General features: G+C 42.8%; 1 protein-coding gene across 2 annotated transcripts in view; it reads left to right on the plus strand.

Moving 5' to 3' along the window:
- Positions 1–17,134, plus strand: part of LOC139752921 (nephrin-like) — a 180,234-nt gene that overhangs the window by 148,341 nt on the left and 14,759 nt on the right. For both annotated transcript variants that reach the window (XM_071668985.1, XM_071668986.1), the window contains exons 8-10: positions 5,891–6,032; positions 12,432–12,562; positions 14,777–14,936. In XM_071668985.1, the coding sequence (XP_071525086.1) occupies positions 5,891–6,032; positions 12,432–12,562; positions 14,777–14,936 (433 nt within the window). The remainder of the gene's footprint in view (positions 1–5,890; positions 6,033–12,431; positions 12,563–14,776; positions 14,937–17,134) is intronic.

Consider the following 17,134-nt stretch of genomic DNA (forward strand, 5'->3'; position numbering starts at 1 on the left):
TATATATATATATATATATATATATATATATATATATATATATATATATATATATATATATATATTATCCCTGGGGATAGGGGATTAAGAATACTTCCCACGTATTCCCTGCGTGTCGTAGAAGGCGACTAAAAGGGGAGGGAGCGGGGGGCTGGAAATTCTCCCCTCTTGTTTTTTTTTTTTAATTTTCCAAAAGAAGGAACAGAGTGGGCCAGGTGAGGATATTCCAAAAAAGGCCCAGTCCTCTGTTCTTAACGCTACCTCGCTAACGTGGGAAATGGCGAATAGTTTAAAAGAAAAAGAAAAGATATATATATATATATATACACACACATATATATATATATATACACACACACACACATATATATATATATATATATATATATATATATATATATATATATATATATATATATATATATATATATTCTTCTCTGTAGTTTTTCCCTGCTTCAAGCATCTCTCCTACCACACCACGTATTCGCCAGACCTTCCGCAATGCATCTCTATAAACTTCATCATATGTTTACCTCCAGATCCATAAACGCCGAGTGCAAACCCTTAATTTTCCACTGAGTATTTACGACACACATGCGTCATGCAAACACCTGATCAACACATCCTTAAACCACACTGCTCCTCCTCCACCCACCCAAGTCTGATGCTCTGTGCGTGCCTTCACCCTCTCACTCACTACCTTCCCATCCACTTCACCAATTACACTCAACCAACTCAAGCCTCTATGGTCTGAAACACTCACCTGTATCCCTCCCTCCTTGCCCTTCATACAATGGCGATATTCATGCCATCGGCCAATCCTCAGACACCTCACCATGGTCCATACACCGACACACACACACACACACACACACACACACACTGAAAATCCCTTTTCTCTATGCAACCCAACACAGGCTACACATCTCTATCAATCTCTGTAGTTCTCTTAACTCTGTCGCTTGCATCTCCCCTACTCGCCTTGGACGTCAGGTGTCATGTAACCTGAGAACCATTACAGAGAACAGGTCTTGGCGTTCTTATTACAGAGGGGGTCACTTTGCCGTCTTTTCTGTGATGAAGCGAATTTGATTGTGGCATCGAACCATTAGTTTTCCTCGCCGTTAACCTGGTTATCTTTATACAATCTAACTCCTAGATATTCACAATCATTTACCTTGATAACTGAACCTCTAACCATATTTAATCATCATTACCACTCTATTTCTTGTCCGCATTTCTCAAAACATCTCGCATCACACCAAGACACAGGTCACCTAGTACCTTCCCTCCACAGTGGACTTTCGAGTCACGCGATCAAAAAAGAAAAGGAAAAGAAAAAAGGTTTTTCTGCTTCCCAGAATCGAGAATTGGAGATCTCCTGACACAATATTCCTCCCCCACGATTGGCTGGTCATTTACCCCTCACTGACAAATGTCATTCAACTCCAAGAGTTCTTCTAACTTTCCCCGAGTCCTTCTTTAAACTCTTAACTCCCTTCGTCTCCTGTCTAATCCCTTCCTTTCCCTTATAGTCTCTCATATATATATATACCATTCCCACTACGAGGGGGGTAAAAATCTTAGCCCCAACCTTAGTTACATATCCCTTTTCTTGCTTCTCCCCCTTACGATATACGTTATATTACAAACCACTTCGTTATCCATGAGGTCTTTTCTCCCGTCCTTCTGTCTTGTGTAAGGGGGGGATCGGTCGCGCCTCTCTATATAACACAAGCGATCTTCATTCCTCCAGGCTTATAACACTTGGACTCAAGTCGTGTTTTACTGTATCCCACTCGACATCATATCCTCCCATTTTTTTCTTCATTTTTTTTTTCCTTTATCTACATCGTCCGGTGTTACAATTTTCCCCGTAGTAATATCTTATTTGAGCTCTCTGTGTTCGCTATATTGGATCTTGAAACATGTATTTATAAGCCTATCATATATGCATGTATGTGAGGCATATAGATACATGTTCGAAGAACCAAGAGTAAACACAAAGCTAAATATATATATATATATATATATATATATATATATATATATATATATATATATATATATATATACATATATATATACAGTGATGTAATCCATCAGTTTATTGTCTAAATGTTCCGGTAAGCGGATATGAAGTCTTTAGTTACAGTAAACTGGAGGAAAATGAAATGAGAAATACAATCTGTATAACACCAACACCATTATACCTTCACACACACACACACACACACACACACACATATATATATATATATATATATATATATATATATATATATATATATATATATATATATATATACACTTTTTTCATACATATTGGCCTTATCCCGCGTTAGCGAGGTAGCGTTAAGAACAGAGGAGTGAGCCTTAGAGGGTATATCCTCACTTGGCTCACCTCTCCGTTCCTTCTTTTGGAAAATTAAATAAACGGGAGGGGAGTTATTTCCAGGTTCTCTTTCAGTCAAGGGAAATAAACAGAAGTGATAATCTTATATATATTTTTTCCCCTACACTAATCATATCCTTTTGATTTCCACCACGATTTTTTCCCCATTAACCCATGACAGGAAATAACTAAATAGTAATTAAAGTTTGATCCTTTTTTTTCCCTTAATTTTCCATCGCTTTATTTTTTCTATCTTTTTTTTTTCGGGTCATATATGGCTGACACTTGCTCATATTGTGAACTTAAACCATATGTTTCCTTTGGACAATTTTTTCCCCTTAGCGCTACACATTCTTCCCATTAATCACACATTTTACCCCTTTGGTTAATATATTTTTTCCCCAGTGTGACACATTTTCCTCGTACCTGATGTATTTTTTTTTTCCTGTTTTGAAATCTGTGCCTTATGTCCGATATGCTCTCGCTATCTCAAGGTATATTTTCCCTGTATCTAACATATTCTCCCTGTATCTAATATAGTCTCCCTATATATAATATATTCTCCCTATATATAATATATTATCCATGGTACTCACTTAACTTTATCTCTACTTAATAAACTAATCCTTATACTTAACATACTTCCCCCTGAACCTAACATATCATCTCTATACCTAACATATTTTCCCTATACCTAACATATTTTCCCTATACCTAACATATTTTCCCTATACCTAACATTTTTCCCTATACCTAACATATTTTCCCTATACCTAACATATTTTCCCTATACCTAACATATTTTCCCTATACCTAACATATTTTCCCTATACCTAACATATTTTCCCTATACCTAACATATTTTCCCTATACCTAACATATTTTCCCTATACCTAACATATTTTCATTATACCTAATATATTTTCCTTAGACCTAACATAGTCTCCTTACACCTAACAAATTTTCTTTATACCTAACATATTTTCCTTACAAGTAACATATTTTCCTTATACCTAACATATTTTCCCAGTAGCAGACGTAGTTACATCCTAATTTCCACCCCAATCTCTTTTCTTCCCCTCCCTTCTATCTCTATCTTCTGCTTCCACGCTCTTTCTTATCATTATCTCTCTTCTCCCCTCTCCTCCTCTTCTCCCCTCTCCTCCTCCTCTTCCTCCCCACACTGGCCTGATACGCCCTCCCCTCTCCCAAATGGGCTTAACGAAACAGTTCGTAACGCTCGTTTAACAACGAACTTCGTTGTATAATCTGCCGGTATGTGAACCGACCGTGTTTTATTCCCAGGTTACAACGCGAGCACACCAGAGGAGTAATGTGGGTGTGTAATGATTCCTGGGGTGTCTTACTCTTGAGTCTACTACACTCTCTCTTTGAGAATTGAGGAGTATTTCTCCCACTCTTGTCTTATAGTATGAGCAGTATTTCTTCTACTTTAAGACGTATTCTTATGGTATGAGTAGCATTTCTTCTACTTTAAGTATGAGCAGTATTTCCTCTACTTTAAGACGTATTCCTATAGTTTGAGCAGTATTTCTTCTACTTTAAGATCTTCTCTTATAGTATGACCAGTAATTCTTCTACTTTAAAACGTATTCTTATGGTATGAGCAGTATTTCTTCTACTTTAAGACCTATTCCTATAGTTTGAGCAGTATTTCTTCTACTTTAAGACGTATTCTTGTGGTATGAGCAGTATTTCTTCTACTTTAAGACGTATTTCTATAGTTTGAGCAGTATTTCTTCTACTTTAAGACGTATTCCTATAGTTTGAGCAGTATTTCTTCTCCTTAAGAACCTTCTCTTATAGTATGAGCAGTATTTACCCAATGCTAAGACCTTCTCTTATAGTTTGAGCAGTATTTCTCCTACGTTAAAACCTTCTCTTATAGTATGAATACCTTCTCGTATAGTATGAGCAGTATTCCTCCTACTCTAAGTACCCTCTCTTATAGCATGAGCAGTATTTCTCCTTCCCCCCATGAACTTCCCTATTTCAACATTCAGTGTACATTTCTTTTCTCTTAAAAGCCTCTGTCACACATCATGAGTAGTATTTCCCTTCCATAAGAGTTCTTCCGGTACAACAAGAGCAATATTCCTCTCCCTTTTGGTCGCTCACTCCGACACAGCATGAGCAATATACGTACCCCCCAGCCCCAAAGGGAGCATCAATATCACAACCTGAGCAGTATTTCCCTTTCCCTCTGAGGGCCCTTACGTCTCTTGCGATCTTCCTCCTAAATACCCCTCTGAGGACGATGGAGATTCCCCCTCCTCACCCTCCTGCCTCCACCTCACCCTCCTGCCTCCACCTCACCCTCCCTCCTCACGTAACCCTCATGGATTTTCTCCGAATTTATGTTTTTTCCTTTCAATTATTCCACACGCAGACTCTCTCTCTCTCTCTCTCTCTCTCTCTCTCTCTCTCTCTCTCTCTCTCTCTCTCTCTCTCTCTCTCTCTCCTATATATACCTCTCCACTGACGGTTCCTTTTCCCCTCGCCCCATCCTCCTCTCCCACTCTCCTCCTACACACACACACACACACACACACACACACCCCATTTTCTTAAATCGACCTTTTCCCCTCCCCTAAACTCCAGCCATTACTTCCACCCCACAAAACGTGGCAAGACAACGCACAACAACGTCAACTGTTAGCAGTCTTGTCCACATTACTGTCCAAGGGGAATGGAGGTCAACTCTCTCTCTCTCTCTCTCTCTCTCTCTCTCCCCACCAGGTCCCCGAGGACAACAACAAACCGACAGGCAAGAGTGTACGTATACGTGTCTGTTCTCTCTCTCTCTCTCTCTCTCTCTCTCTCTCTCTCTCTCTCTCTCTCTCTCTCTCTCTCTCCCTAAAATTGGCCCCTCTGTCTGTCTCTCTTTATCTCTCTCCATCTCCCTAATAGACTCCAGAGGACAGTAGAAGAATGACACCAGCAGCAGCTCCCATCCCTCAACTCCCTCACTGTCCCTCCCTCACCCTCCCTCTCTCCCTCACCATGTCTCTCCCTCACCTCACCATGCCTCTCCCTCCCCTCAAAGTGTCTCTCCCTCACCATGTCTCTCCCTCCCCTCGCCGTGTCTCTCCCTCACCATGTCTCCCTCACCTCACCATGTCTCTCCCTCCCCTCACCGTGTCTCTCCCTCACCATGTCTCCCTCACCTCACCATGTCTCACCTCACCTCACCATGTCTCCCCCTCACCATGTCTCCCCCTCACTTCACCATGTCTCCCCCTCACCTCACCATGTCTCTCCCTCACCTCACCATGTCCCTAAACTCACCATGTCTCTCCCTCACCTCACCATGTCCCCCCCTCACCTCACCATGTCCCTCACCTCACCTCCTCTTCCCCTCACCTCACTATGTCTCTCCCTCACCTCACCATATCTCTCCCTCACCTCACCATGTCTCCCCCTCACCATGTCTCTCCCTCACCTCACCTCACCTCGTCTCTCTGCCCCCGCCAGACCTCAGAGGACCACAACGTCACCACCAGCAGGGTGGCGCTCCTCCCGAGGCCCCACGACCACGGCTCCTTCCTGCGGTGCATCGCCGAGACCTTCGCTGCGCCCGCCACTGTCGAGGACACGTGGGACCTGGACGTCCAGTGTAAGTACACGTGACGTGTCACTGCAGCCCATCCCTTCACTGCGTCACTGCAGCCCATCCCTTCACTGCTGCTTCACTACTGCTGTAAAAAAACCTTCACCCACCACCCGCTGTAGGGTCGCATCCTCGCTACACACCTCGCTGCACTGCACGTGGTCTTTTGATACACACTGTGGCCTTCACTATACGTAGTATATACCCTCACTATATGCGGTATACTACCCTCGCTATACGCGCTATATACCCTCACTATATGCGGTAGACTACCCTCGCTATACGCGGTATATACCCTCACTATATGCGGTAGACTACCCTCGCTACACACGGTATATACCCTCACTATATGCGGTAGACTACCCTCGCTATACGCGGTGTATACCCTCACTATATGCGGTAGACTACCCTCGCTATACGCGGTATATACCCTCACTATATGCGGTATACTACCCTCGCTATACGCGGTGTATACCCTCATCGTACGCCGTGGCGTACTACCTCCCTCACTACACTTCGCACGAAACTTCTTCAGTCTCAGTCCAAGGGGGTCTTCCTCCACCACTCACGCGAGCAAAACCCCCCCAGGCGGTGTGTACCCGTACTAGAATATGATAAATACGCATCTCTCCTCGTACCTAATCTACATCTGCCAACGTCAGGTCGCAAAGTAGAGCAAAATGTAGGTTGACGTGGGTAGGAAGACCCGATGTGGTCCGTGGGAGTAAACCATCCTTAGATATGCAATCAGAATGTGTATAAATAATCTCTCCCCCCCCCCCTAAACACACACACACACACACACACACACACACACACACACACAGTTGAGGGCGTAGAGTTTGGGAGAGGGAAGGAGGGAGGGAATTCTGCCCTGAAATGGGATGCAGGAGAAGACATGGCTTGCGGGAGTCGGTACACAGGCAACTTAGCTGTTCATCCTTCCCCTTTAGGGGGTGGGTCGATATGCTGCGTACCTGGCTTAGGCTAGAATATATATATATATATATATTGCTTAGTTCACTTTGTCTCGACATGAGTCTTACTCCATTAAACTCAGGAAAATCTGGTTTGCAAATATGCATCAGTCATGTGCGTGTGTGTGTGTGTGTGTGTGTGTGTGTGTGTCCTGGTGGAGTAATGGTCGTACTGATAAGACAGCGCTCAACAAGATTTCAATTAAGATATCATATCCTCATCACCAGAGAGATACGACGAACCCACACACCTGATGCACCTCCTTCATCAAGTGAAAAAAAGATAAAGATCATATTTCTTTTTTTATCACATTCAATAATGCTTAAGCTATGAGCTTCAGATATAACGTAGGATCATATATATATATATATATATATATATATATATATATATATATATATATATATATATATATATATATATACATTTTCTTTTTTTTTGTACTACTCGCCATTTCCCGCGTTAGCGAGGTACCGTTAAGAACAGAGGACTGTGCCTTTGAGGGAATATCCTCACTTGGCCCCCTTCTCTGTTCCTTCTTTTGGAAAATTAAAAAAAAAACGAGAGGGGAGGATTTCCAGCCTCCTCCCGCTTCCTCCCCTTTTAGTCGCCTTCTACGACACGCAGGGAATAATACGTGGGAAGTATTCTTTCCCCCCACCTATCCCCAGGGATAATATATATATATATATATATATATATATATATATATATATATATATATATATATATATATATACACATCAGCCTTATTTAAGGTATGGAGGAAGAGGAACAAGGGGGGGATGGAGACCTTACGCTCACAACAGCCTTTACTCAAAATTACAAACGCTATTTGCATCTCAGAAAGCATTATGCAAACTACCTCGGTCGTCTGCTACGATTATGCCAGCTTCTTTTTTGTTGTTGTTGTTGTTGTCGTTGTGTGTGTGTGTGTGTGTGTGTGTGTGTATGTGTATGTGTGTGTATGTGTGTGTGTCTGTGTGTGTATACACTCTGAATCCTTGTGTCTCCATGGTTCTCTACCTCCATGACAATCCACAATCACCCACTTTGTCTCGGCAGTGGAAAAAAAAAGAACACACACACACACACACACACACACACACACATACACACACACACACACACACACACACACACACACACGTACGTGCACACAGTGTGTGTTTCACTGCATCACGTGTCCCACTCGAGTGTTTCCCCCCCTTTCCGTGTTATCTTGTGTATGAATCACCCCCGTTCGTTAATGAATTCGTGGGAAGGATGTCAATTATCACCATTCCAGTGCAACTCTTCACTCACACACACACAAACTTCCCCCTTCTTCCCCCACACACAGACACTGGCCCCCCAGGTATTGCTGGAACGGAACGATTCATCAATACTTCCTACGAACTGATGTTTCCCCACCGCTGATGCAAGAAGGGCAACCTCCCTCCCTCCTTTGTCTTAATTCTCCCTCAGGGCCAATCTACCCCTCTCCTCTCTCTCTCTCTCTCTCTCTCTCTCTTCCCTTGCTATCACGTCGACCTCTCTGGAGTTCCCCCCCTCTTTGCAACAAGCAAGGTTTTCCATGTCTGCTTAAGTAGGAAAACTGCCATGTTTAAGGTCACCATTTACCAAATCACCCATTTCTCTCTTTCACCAGGCGTAGTCGGCCATGCATGATTTGTGCTTGCTCTTTTCTCACCACGTTATTACTCAGTGGTCAACAGCGTCTCTCAGTAGGAGAGAGAGAGAGAGAGAGAGAGAGAGAGAGAGAGAGAGAGAGAGAGAGAGAGAGAGAGAGAGAGAGAGAGAGAGAGATTGTAAAGTGTAAGTGGGTTTGTTGACGTACTATTTCTATCCATTTCTTTTTTTTTAATCATAATGACAACATTTAGTATTTCTTTTCAGTCATAATCCCCAACCATATATATATATATATATATATATATATATATATATATATATATATATATATATATATATATTCTAGATCATGTATTTGCTTTAAGCATGCGTCCACATATAAGAGAATTTGCATGCCGGAAACTTCGCTTCGCCCGTCCGCCACGGCTGTGAACCGTACGCTTAAAAATCTTCTATTGAAATTCTGGTAACAGCGAATAGGCTTAGCGGTGAGACACAGGGCTCATCATTCCTGGAAACTGTGCATGCAGGAAATCCACACAAGAATGACTGGGCCCCTTCCTAAGCACCTCGTTTACCGCAATAAACTGAGAACACATTCATATATATATATATATATATATATATATATATATATATATATATATATATATATATATATATATATATATATATATATATATATATATATATACATATATATACATATATATAATCATATACGTTTTTTTAGGGAGGGGTGGAAGGTAAAATTACATGTATCAGGGTCTAAAAAGGATATGAAAAGAGAGGGAGAGAGAGAGAGAGAGAGAGAGAGAGAGAGAGAGAGAGAGAGAGAGAGAGAGAGAGAGAGAGAGAGAGAGAGAGAGAGGACTTTAGAGAAAGTAAGTTCTTAAATCATGGTTTTGAAAACGCGAAGAAAGGAAAATGGTTCGATGAGAGAGAACTCTTTTTTATATGAGGGTTGGATATTTGAGTTGGAATCTCAAAATAAATCTTTATACACGAAATGAAGAGGAATAATAATAATAATAATAATAATAATAATATTAATAATAATAATAATAATATTAATAATAATAATAATAATAATTATAATAATAATATTAATAATAATAATAATAATAATAATAATAATAATAATAATAATAATAATAATAATAATAATAATATTAATAATAACAATAATGATAATAATAATAATAATAATAATAATAATAATAATAATAATAATAATAATAACAATAATGATAATAATAATAATAATAATAATAACAATAATGATAATAATAATAATAATAATAATAATAATAATAATAATAATAATAACAATAATGATAATAATAATAATAATAATGATAATAATAATAATAATAATAATAATAATAATAATAATAATAATAATAACAATAATGATAATAATAATAATAATAATGATAATAATAATAATAATAATGATAATAATAATAATAATAATAATAATAATAATAATAATAATGATAATGATAATAATAATAATAATAATAATAATAATAATAATAATAACAATAATGATAATAATAATAATAATAATAATAATAAGAAGAAGAAGAAGAATAATAATTATAATAATAATAATGATAATAATAATAATAATAATAATAATAATAATAATAATAATAATAATAATAATAATAAGAAGAAGAAGAAGAAGAAGAAGAAGAAGAAGAAGAAGAAGAACAACAACAACAACAACAACAACAAGACGGAGAGAGAGAGAGAGAGAGAGAGAGAGAGAGAGAGAGAGAGAGAGAGAGAGAGAGAGAGAGAGTTCAAACAAGACCTTCAACACAATTTATGTAACACGGAAATAGGCTCTTGTTTTCGTACAGTAACTCAGGAATGTATGTATATTCAAGTCGCTGGTTGGAACAGCAGGTCGGGGGGGGGGGGGGGGGGGAGGTGGTAGCGTGCGAGGCAAACCTCCCCCCCCCCTCCCCAACCCCCAATTCTCCATCATTCCAGGTGGTAAAGTGTGAGGCAAACCACCCACCCCCAATTCTCCACCAGCCCAGAGGCCCCCAACTCACATGGACTTGGTCTTACGAACACACACACACACACACACACACACACACACACACACACACACACACACATCATTTGGTAAAGGAAAAAAAAAAAAGGTCTCTCTCTCTCTCTCTCTCTCTCTCACTTGAAGCTGTGTGGGAGAAATATTGAATATAGTTAACTTGTTTGGAACCTGTTGTTCTTCTTGAACTAAGTCGCTTTATTTTTTAATTCTTTTCCTTCTTCTTTGTATTCTTCTTCTTGTATGAGTGTGTTTGCTTCTCCTCTCTCTCTCTCTCTCTCTCTCTCTCTCTCTCTCTCTCTCTCTCTCTCTCTCTCTCTCTTCAAACAAGACATTCTCTCTTTTTTTTACGTCTCCAGTATTACCATCACAACCAACACACACACACACACACACACACACACAAACACATCTAGACACACTATCTCTTTTTCCCGCCATTTCATTTCTTATCTGCCACTGTTGAGTATATATTTGGATGCGTTTTCTTTACTCCCTTCCCAAAGAACACAAGACGCCCGGTAAACGCGCCCGGCGCCCCCCACATCATTCGGGAAACGATGTTTATTGTACCCATCCACCCCCCCCCCTCAAAAAAAAAAAAAAAATTGCGAAAAATGGTGACCTGGTTTATATTTTTGTCGTTTACTGTGGAGGTTTAATCTTCGTTTTACACGTACGTTGAACACACACACACACAAAATAATTCCTCGTTTTACAGCTTCCGTCTCCCAGACCTTCGTGATCTTAATATGGAAATTATATTTTTATGATTATTAAAGAAATTTTTTTTTCCCGTCTTTGGCGTTCTTATGCCCATTTCCTAGGATGTGTCCCTATACCCCCATTTCCTGGAGTCGTTCTTACCCCCATTTCCTAGAGTGTGTTCCTGCCCCATTTCCTAGAGTAGGTTCTTACTCCCATTTCCTGGAGTGTGTTCCTCCCCCATTTCTAGAGTGTGTTCTTAACCCCCTTTCTAGAATGCGTTCTTATCCCATTTCCTAGGGTGTGTTCCTAATCCATTTCCTAGTGTCCCTGCCCCATTTCCTAGAGTGTGTTCTTACCCCCATTTCCTAGAATACGCTCTTAGCCCCCATTTTCTGGAATCCATCTTACCCACTTCCCTGGAGCGTCTCTTTACCCCCTGTTTCCAGAGGCATTTTCCTCCACTACCCTTCCTCCTTCTCCTCCTCCTCCACTACCAGCAGTAGCAGCAGCATCTCCTCCTCCTCCTCCTCCACCAGCAGCACCATCTCCTCCTCCTCCTCCTCCTCGTCCTCCACCAGCAGCAGCAGCAGCATCTCCTCCTCCTCCTCCTCCACCACCAGCAGCAGCATCTCCTCCTCCTCCTCCTCCACCACCACCAGCAGCATCATCTCCTCCTCCTCCTCCAGCAGTAGCAGCAGCATCTCCTCCTCCTCCTCCACCACCAGCAGCAGCATCTCCTCCTCCTCCTCCTCCACCACCAGCAGCAGCATCTCCTCCTCCTCCTCCTCCACCACCACCAGCAGCATCATCTCCTCCTCCTCCTCCACCACCAGCTGTAGCATCTCCTCCTCCTCCTCCTCCTCCTCCATCACCAGCAGCAGCATCTCCTCCTCCTCCTCCACCACCACCAGCAGCATCATCTCCTCCTCCTCCTCGTCCACCACCAGCAGCATCTCCTCCTCCTCCTCCTACAGACGACCCACAGTAAACCCCCGGGCCGGTTCTCTTTCCAGACCTCCCCACAGCCTCCTGCAGCTTCGGGGCGTCTCTGGACCCGGCGAACATCAAGGAGGGAGGCGATGTCTACTTCGAGTGCACCATCGAAGCCAACCCCCGCGTAGCCAGGGTCTCCTGGCGCCACAACGTGAGTGCCTCCTCCTTCCTCCTCGTCTCTCTCTCTCTCTCTCTCTCTCTCTCTCTCTCTCTCTCTCTCTCTCTCTCTCTCTCTCTCTCTCCGTTGTTTGACTCTTTAAGTCTACGAGGGGAAGTGCGTTACTGGAGGCCATATAGTAACAAATGTGCGTTACTTGGGGGGTTTGGGGGATCATATATCAACAGAAGTGCGTTATTTGAGGGCTGGGGGGATCATATATCAACAGAAGTGCGTTATTTGAGGGCTGGGGGAGATCATATATCAACAGGAGGTGTAAGGCTGGAAGAGGGGGACAAAAGAGAATCATCATTCGACGCTCGTATCTTGATAACATAACAGCGCTGTACTGTTTACTCAAATTTTTTCCTGGATGTCACATGTAGTTTCATTTGGTCCGGGTGTTTAACATGTTATATTAACTCCTAGAGGGTATATATTAACTCCTAGAGGGTACATTAACTCCTAGAGGGTAAGAAGTTGGCTACGGTGTTAATGTGGAGTCAATAAGACGCTAGAGCACTCCCTTATACCGTGTCTATATCCACACCGTACGGCCAGGCTGTCAAAATGGTGGGTTGAGGAGGGTGAAATGATTGGGGGGAAGGTGGGAAGGAGGGAGGGTGAGGGGGTTGTCTCTATGTCGTTATTGGTGACTATGGTTGGAGGAAATGGTGGAGATCAGCGCCGGGAATGGTGATGACCACCTCTTCATGCGCTCCTTCCGTCTGCTACTTCTGGAGGAGGAAGAGGGTAAGGGCGGCCTCGGGCCCTCCCCCAGGTGCTCTGCCCACACACACACACACACACACACACACACACAGAGTCTTACCTGTACACACACATACATACACAGAATCTCACATGCACACACGTACAAAGATACACATACTCATAGATTCCACACACGAAAAAAGAATGCAGTTTCTAATATCTGTACGATCTCTAGTTATTGTCACTGTCAATATCATTGTTAGTAAAGTCCTTTTTAACCCATATTTTCACTACCATCATGATCATCAGCGCTCCTGATGGGGATGTTCAATAATGTTGCCAACTGTGTGTGTGTGTGTGTGTGTGTGTGTGTGTGTGTGTGTGTGTGTGTGTGTTTTGTTTTGCCCGACATATTTCAAACATCATTTTTTTGAAGTGGGTTGAATCTAGGGAGAGGTTCTTGAACGCTCGTCACTCAGCCTTTACGGGCCACTCACCCAGGATGGGATGCGAGGGAGGGAGGACCTCACTCCTGAGTCTTTTGAAGTGGGGTCGAGTCAACCTAACCTAACCTAGCCTAACCTAACCTAACCTAACCACCTGTCTTACTGTCATGCTTCTATCTCATAGAAAACCATGACAGTAGATAACCCCTTCAGGGACCGTCAGGTTTTCTGTTATCTGTCCTTCCCATGTACTTTCCTCCAGCAGATAACCTTCGTCATAGACCATTAGGTCTTGTGTTATCTGTCCTTCCCATATGCTGTCCTCCAGCAGATAACCTCGTCACAGACCATGAGGTCTTCTGTTATCTGTCCTTCCAATATACTGTCCTCCAGCAGATCACCTCGTCATAGACCATCAGGTCTTCTGTTATCTCTCCTTCCCATGTACTGTCTTCCAACACATAACCTCTTTGTGGACCATCAGGTCTCCTGTTATCTGTCCTTCCCATGCACTCCCAAATATCAGAAGAACTTCCTATCCAGAGACAAGCACCAATATTCATCTCTAGCACTTGTCGTACCACTCGAACACGTCGATGTGTGTAGTGGAGTTTGAAAGCATCTAATACAGTTTCCACCCAATTTCTTCGGCAGCAATTGGCGGGAGGCACTGAGCTCCCACTTGCGTCTTCAGCCTCAATCGCCAGCCAGCAGCAAGAGGAGCTCGCTTACCTGAGCCCTGGAGGTCTGGGAGGTCGTAATCCCCGACGATCTTCCCTCATCTCTTTGCAGGACGAGACGATCCGAGCGAGAACGAGCGAGAGAGAGAGAGAGAGAGAGAGAGAGAGAGAGAGAGAGAGAGAGAGAGAGAGAGAGAGAGACACCCACCCACACACCCCACTCCTCTCCTCCGGGATCGTTCGACGCGAAGTGGAGCGCCGTCGCCCTCTCCTTCAGGAGTTATGAGTCATCACACACACACACACACACACGCACGCGCGCTCACTCATAACACGTCTAACGCTTGTACTCTCGCCCTGTTTCGCAGAACGATCTCCTGAGCCACAACGTGTCCGCTGGGGTGATCATCAGTAACCAGAGCCTGGTGCTGCAGAGGGTGGTGAGGGCCCAGGCGGGCCTATACTCCTGCCAAGCCCAGAACCTGGTCGGCGAAACCACTTCGAACTCACTGAGGCTCGACATCAAGTGTGAGTAGCCGGAGTGCGTTGCTGTGGCTGTGGTTGAGGGTGTAGGTGAGTGCTGTGGCTGTGGGTGAGGGTGTAGGTGAGTGCTGTGGCTGTGGGTGAGGGTGTAGGTGAGTGCTGTGGCTGTGGTGAGGGTGTAGGTGAGTGCTGTGGCTGTGGTGAGCGTGTAGGCGAGTGTTGTGGCTGTGGCGAGGGTGTAGGTGAGTGCCGTGGCTGTGGTGAGGGTGTAGGTGAGTGCCGTGGCTGTGGTGAGGGTGTAGGTGAGCGCCTATGATAATTGCTCATACATGGCCACGTACAGCGATGAGTGATGGTCGTTGTACGGGTCTGTAGGAATGGTTCAGGGAACAGGGGGCAAATTCCACCCATCTGTAAAACACCGTGACAGCTTCTGCCAGCTGACTCTCTCTCTCTCTCTCTCTCTCTCTCTCTCTCTCTCTCTCTGTAAACAATCTTTTGTAAAAGATCACGTTCCTCAACATGTGTTTACATTAGAAGCAATATTTACACTGCACTTGAAAACAGGTTTCTCTCCTTCATGGAGATAATATATATATATATATATATATATATATATATATATATATATATATATATATATATATATATATATATATATGAATATATGTTTGTTGAGTGTACCTGTTAAGTTGTATGGGAGTGTAGTGATTGAGAGGGTGAAGGCATGTACAGAGCATCAGACTGGGGAGGAGCAGTATGGTTTCAGAAGTGGCTGAGGATGTGTAGATCAGGTATTTGCTTTGAAGAATGTGTGTGGGAAATACTTGGAGAAATAGATGGATTTGTATGTGGCATTATTGGATCTGGAGAATGCATATGACAGGGTTGATGGAGATGCCTTTTGGAAGGTTTTGAGAATTTACGGTGTGGGAGGAAAGTTGCTAGAAGCAGTGAGAATTTTTTATCAAAGGTGTAAGACATGTGTACGAGTAAGAAGAGAGGAGAGTGAATGGTTGCACGCGAGTGTGGTTCTGCGGCAGGGGTGTGTGATGTCACTATGATCATTCAATTTGTATATGGATAGGGTGGTGAAGGATGCTACTGCCAGAGTTTTGGAGAATGGGGCGAGTGTGCAGTCTGTTAGGGATGAAAGGGCCTGGAAGTGAGTCAGTTTGTTGTTTGCTGATGATACAGTACTAGGGGCAGATTCTGTTTGGTGAATGAGACTTTCATTGCGTTTCCAATAACATTATCCAAGATACTGAGGGTAAATCTTTATAGACAGAAATTTGGTTTAACCATGAGGAACCACCACCCCCTTTAAGTCCCGTTCTCTGTAACATATTCATGGAATACTTTGAGGCTGAGACCCTAATTTCCATCAGTAACCGTCTTAAAAATTTGGCTTAGATACGTTGGTGATGTGTTGCCCTCAAGGCCATCGTCGCGAGACTGCGATGTTTTCTTTACTCAACCAAACCAAGACTGAGTGGGAACAAGATGGCAAGTTGCCATTTCTTGCTCTGTTGACAACCAAGGAATCGGATCGCTTATCCCTCAAGATCTACTGGAAGCCGACCAAAACTGAGAGTTATAGTCATTGATTTCAGTCCATGATCACTCTGTAAAAAAAAATGTCTGCAGTCATGGGCCATGTTTTTAAGAGCATTACGTACATGTGATCCCACGAGTCTAAGAAGATGACTGCAGCCATGGAAGACGTCCCTCTGGGCAGCTATCCCAAGTGGTTTGTGAACAAGGTTCAGTGGAAAGCCAGGCAGACATAACATACATCCAGTAGCAACAGTCGAAAAGGATGATAGAGTCTGAATGTTCAATGTGGTCCTATTCTCCTAACTTAGCTAAGGTAAGACAGCTACTAAACAGCAATGCTTTTTAATGATGTCTTCCCATATAATAATTATCATCAAGACATTTATTAAAAGGAGGCCAAATAGTCAGAAAATTGGGAGTGTCTGCGCCGTCAGATGTATGAAACGTAAAGACGTACGTATGGGCGAGACAGGTAAAAGAGAAGCTGAAAGATGTTATTGGCACAGTCACTCAATACGCAGAGACGACCACAGTAATGCTGTGGCTAAACACTGGCGAGAAAACGATCACCTTGTAGACTCTTAACAACCCAGTCACACTGTGCCCCTCACCGGCTCATGCTACCCGTAATGTCGCTGAATCTGTCTTAACTGCCAATGACCTTAATAACTTTAACCTGTCCCCCA

Source organism: Panulirus ornatus, chromosome 13 (genome assembly GCF_036320965.1).
Source record: "Panulirus ornatus isolate Po-2019 chromosome 13, ASM3632096v1, whole genome shotgun sequence".
NCBI classification, from domain to species: Eukaryota; Metazoa; Arthropoda; class Malacostraca; order Decapoda; family Palinuridae; genus Panulirus; species Panulirus ornatus.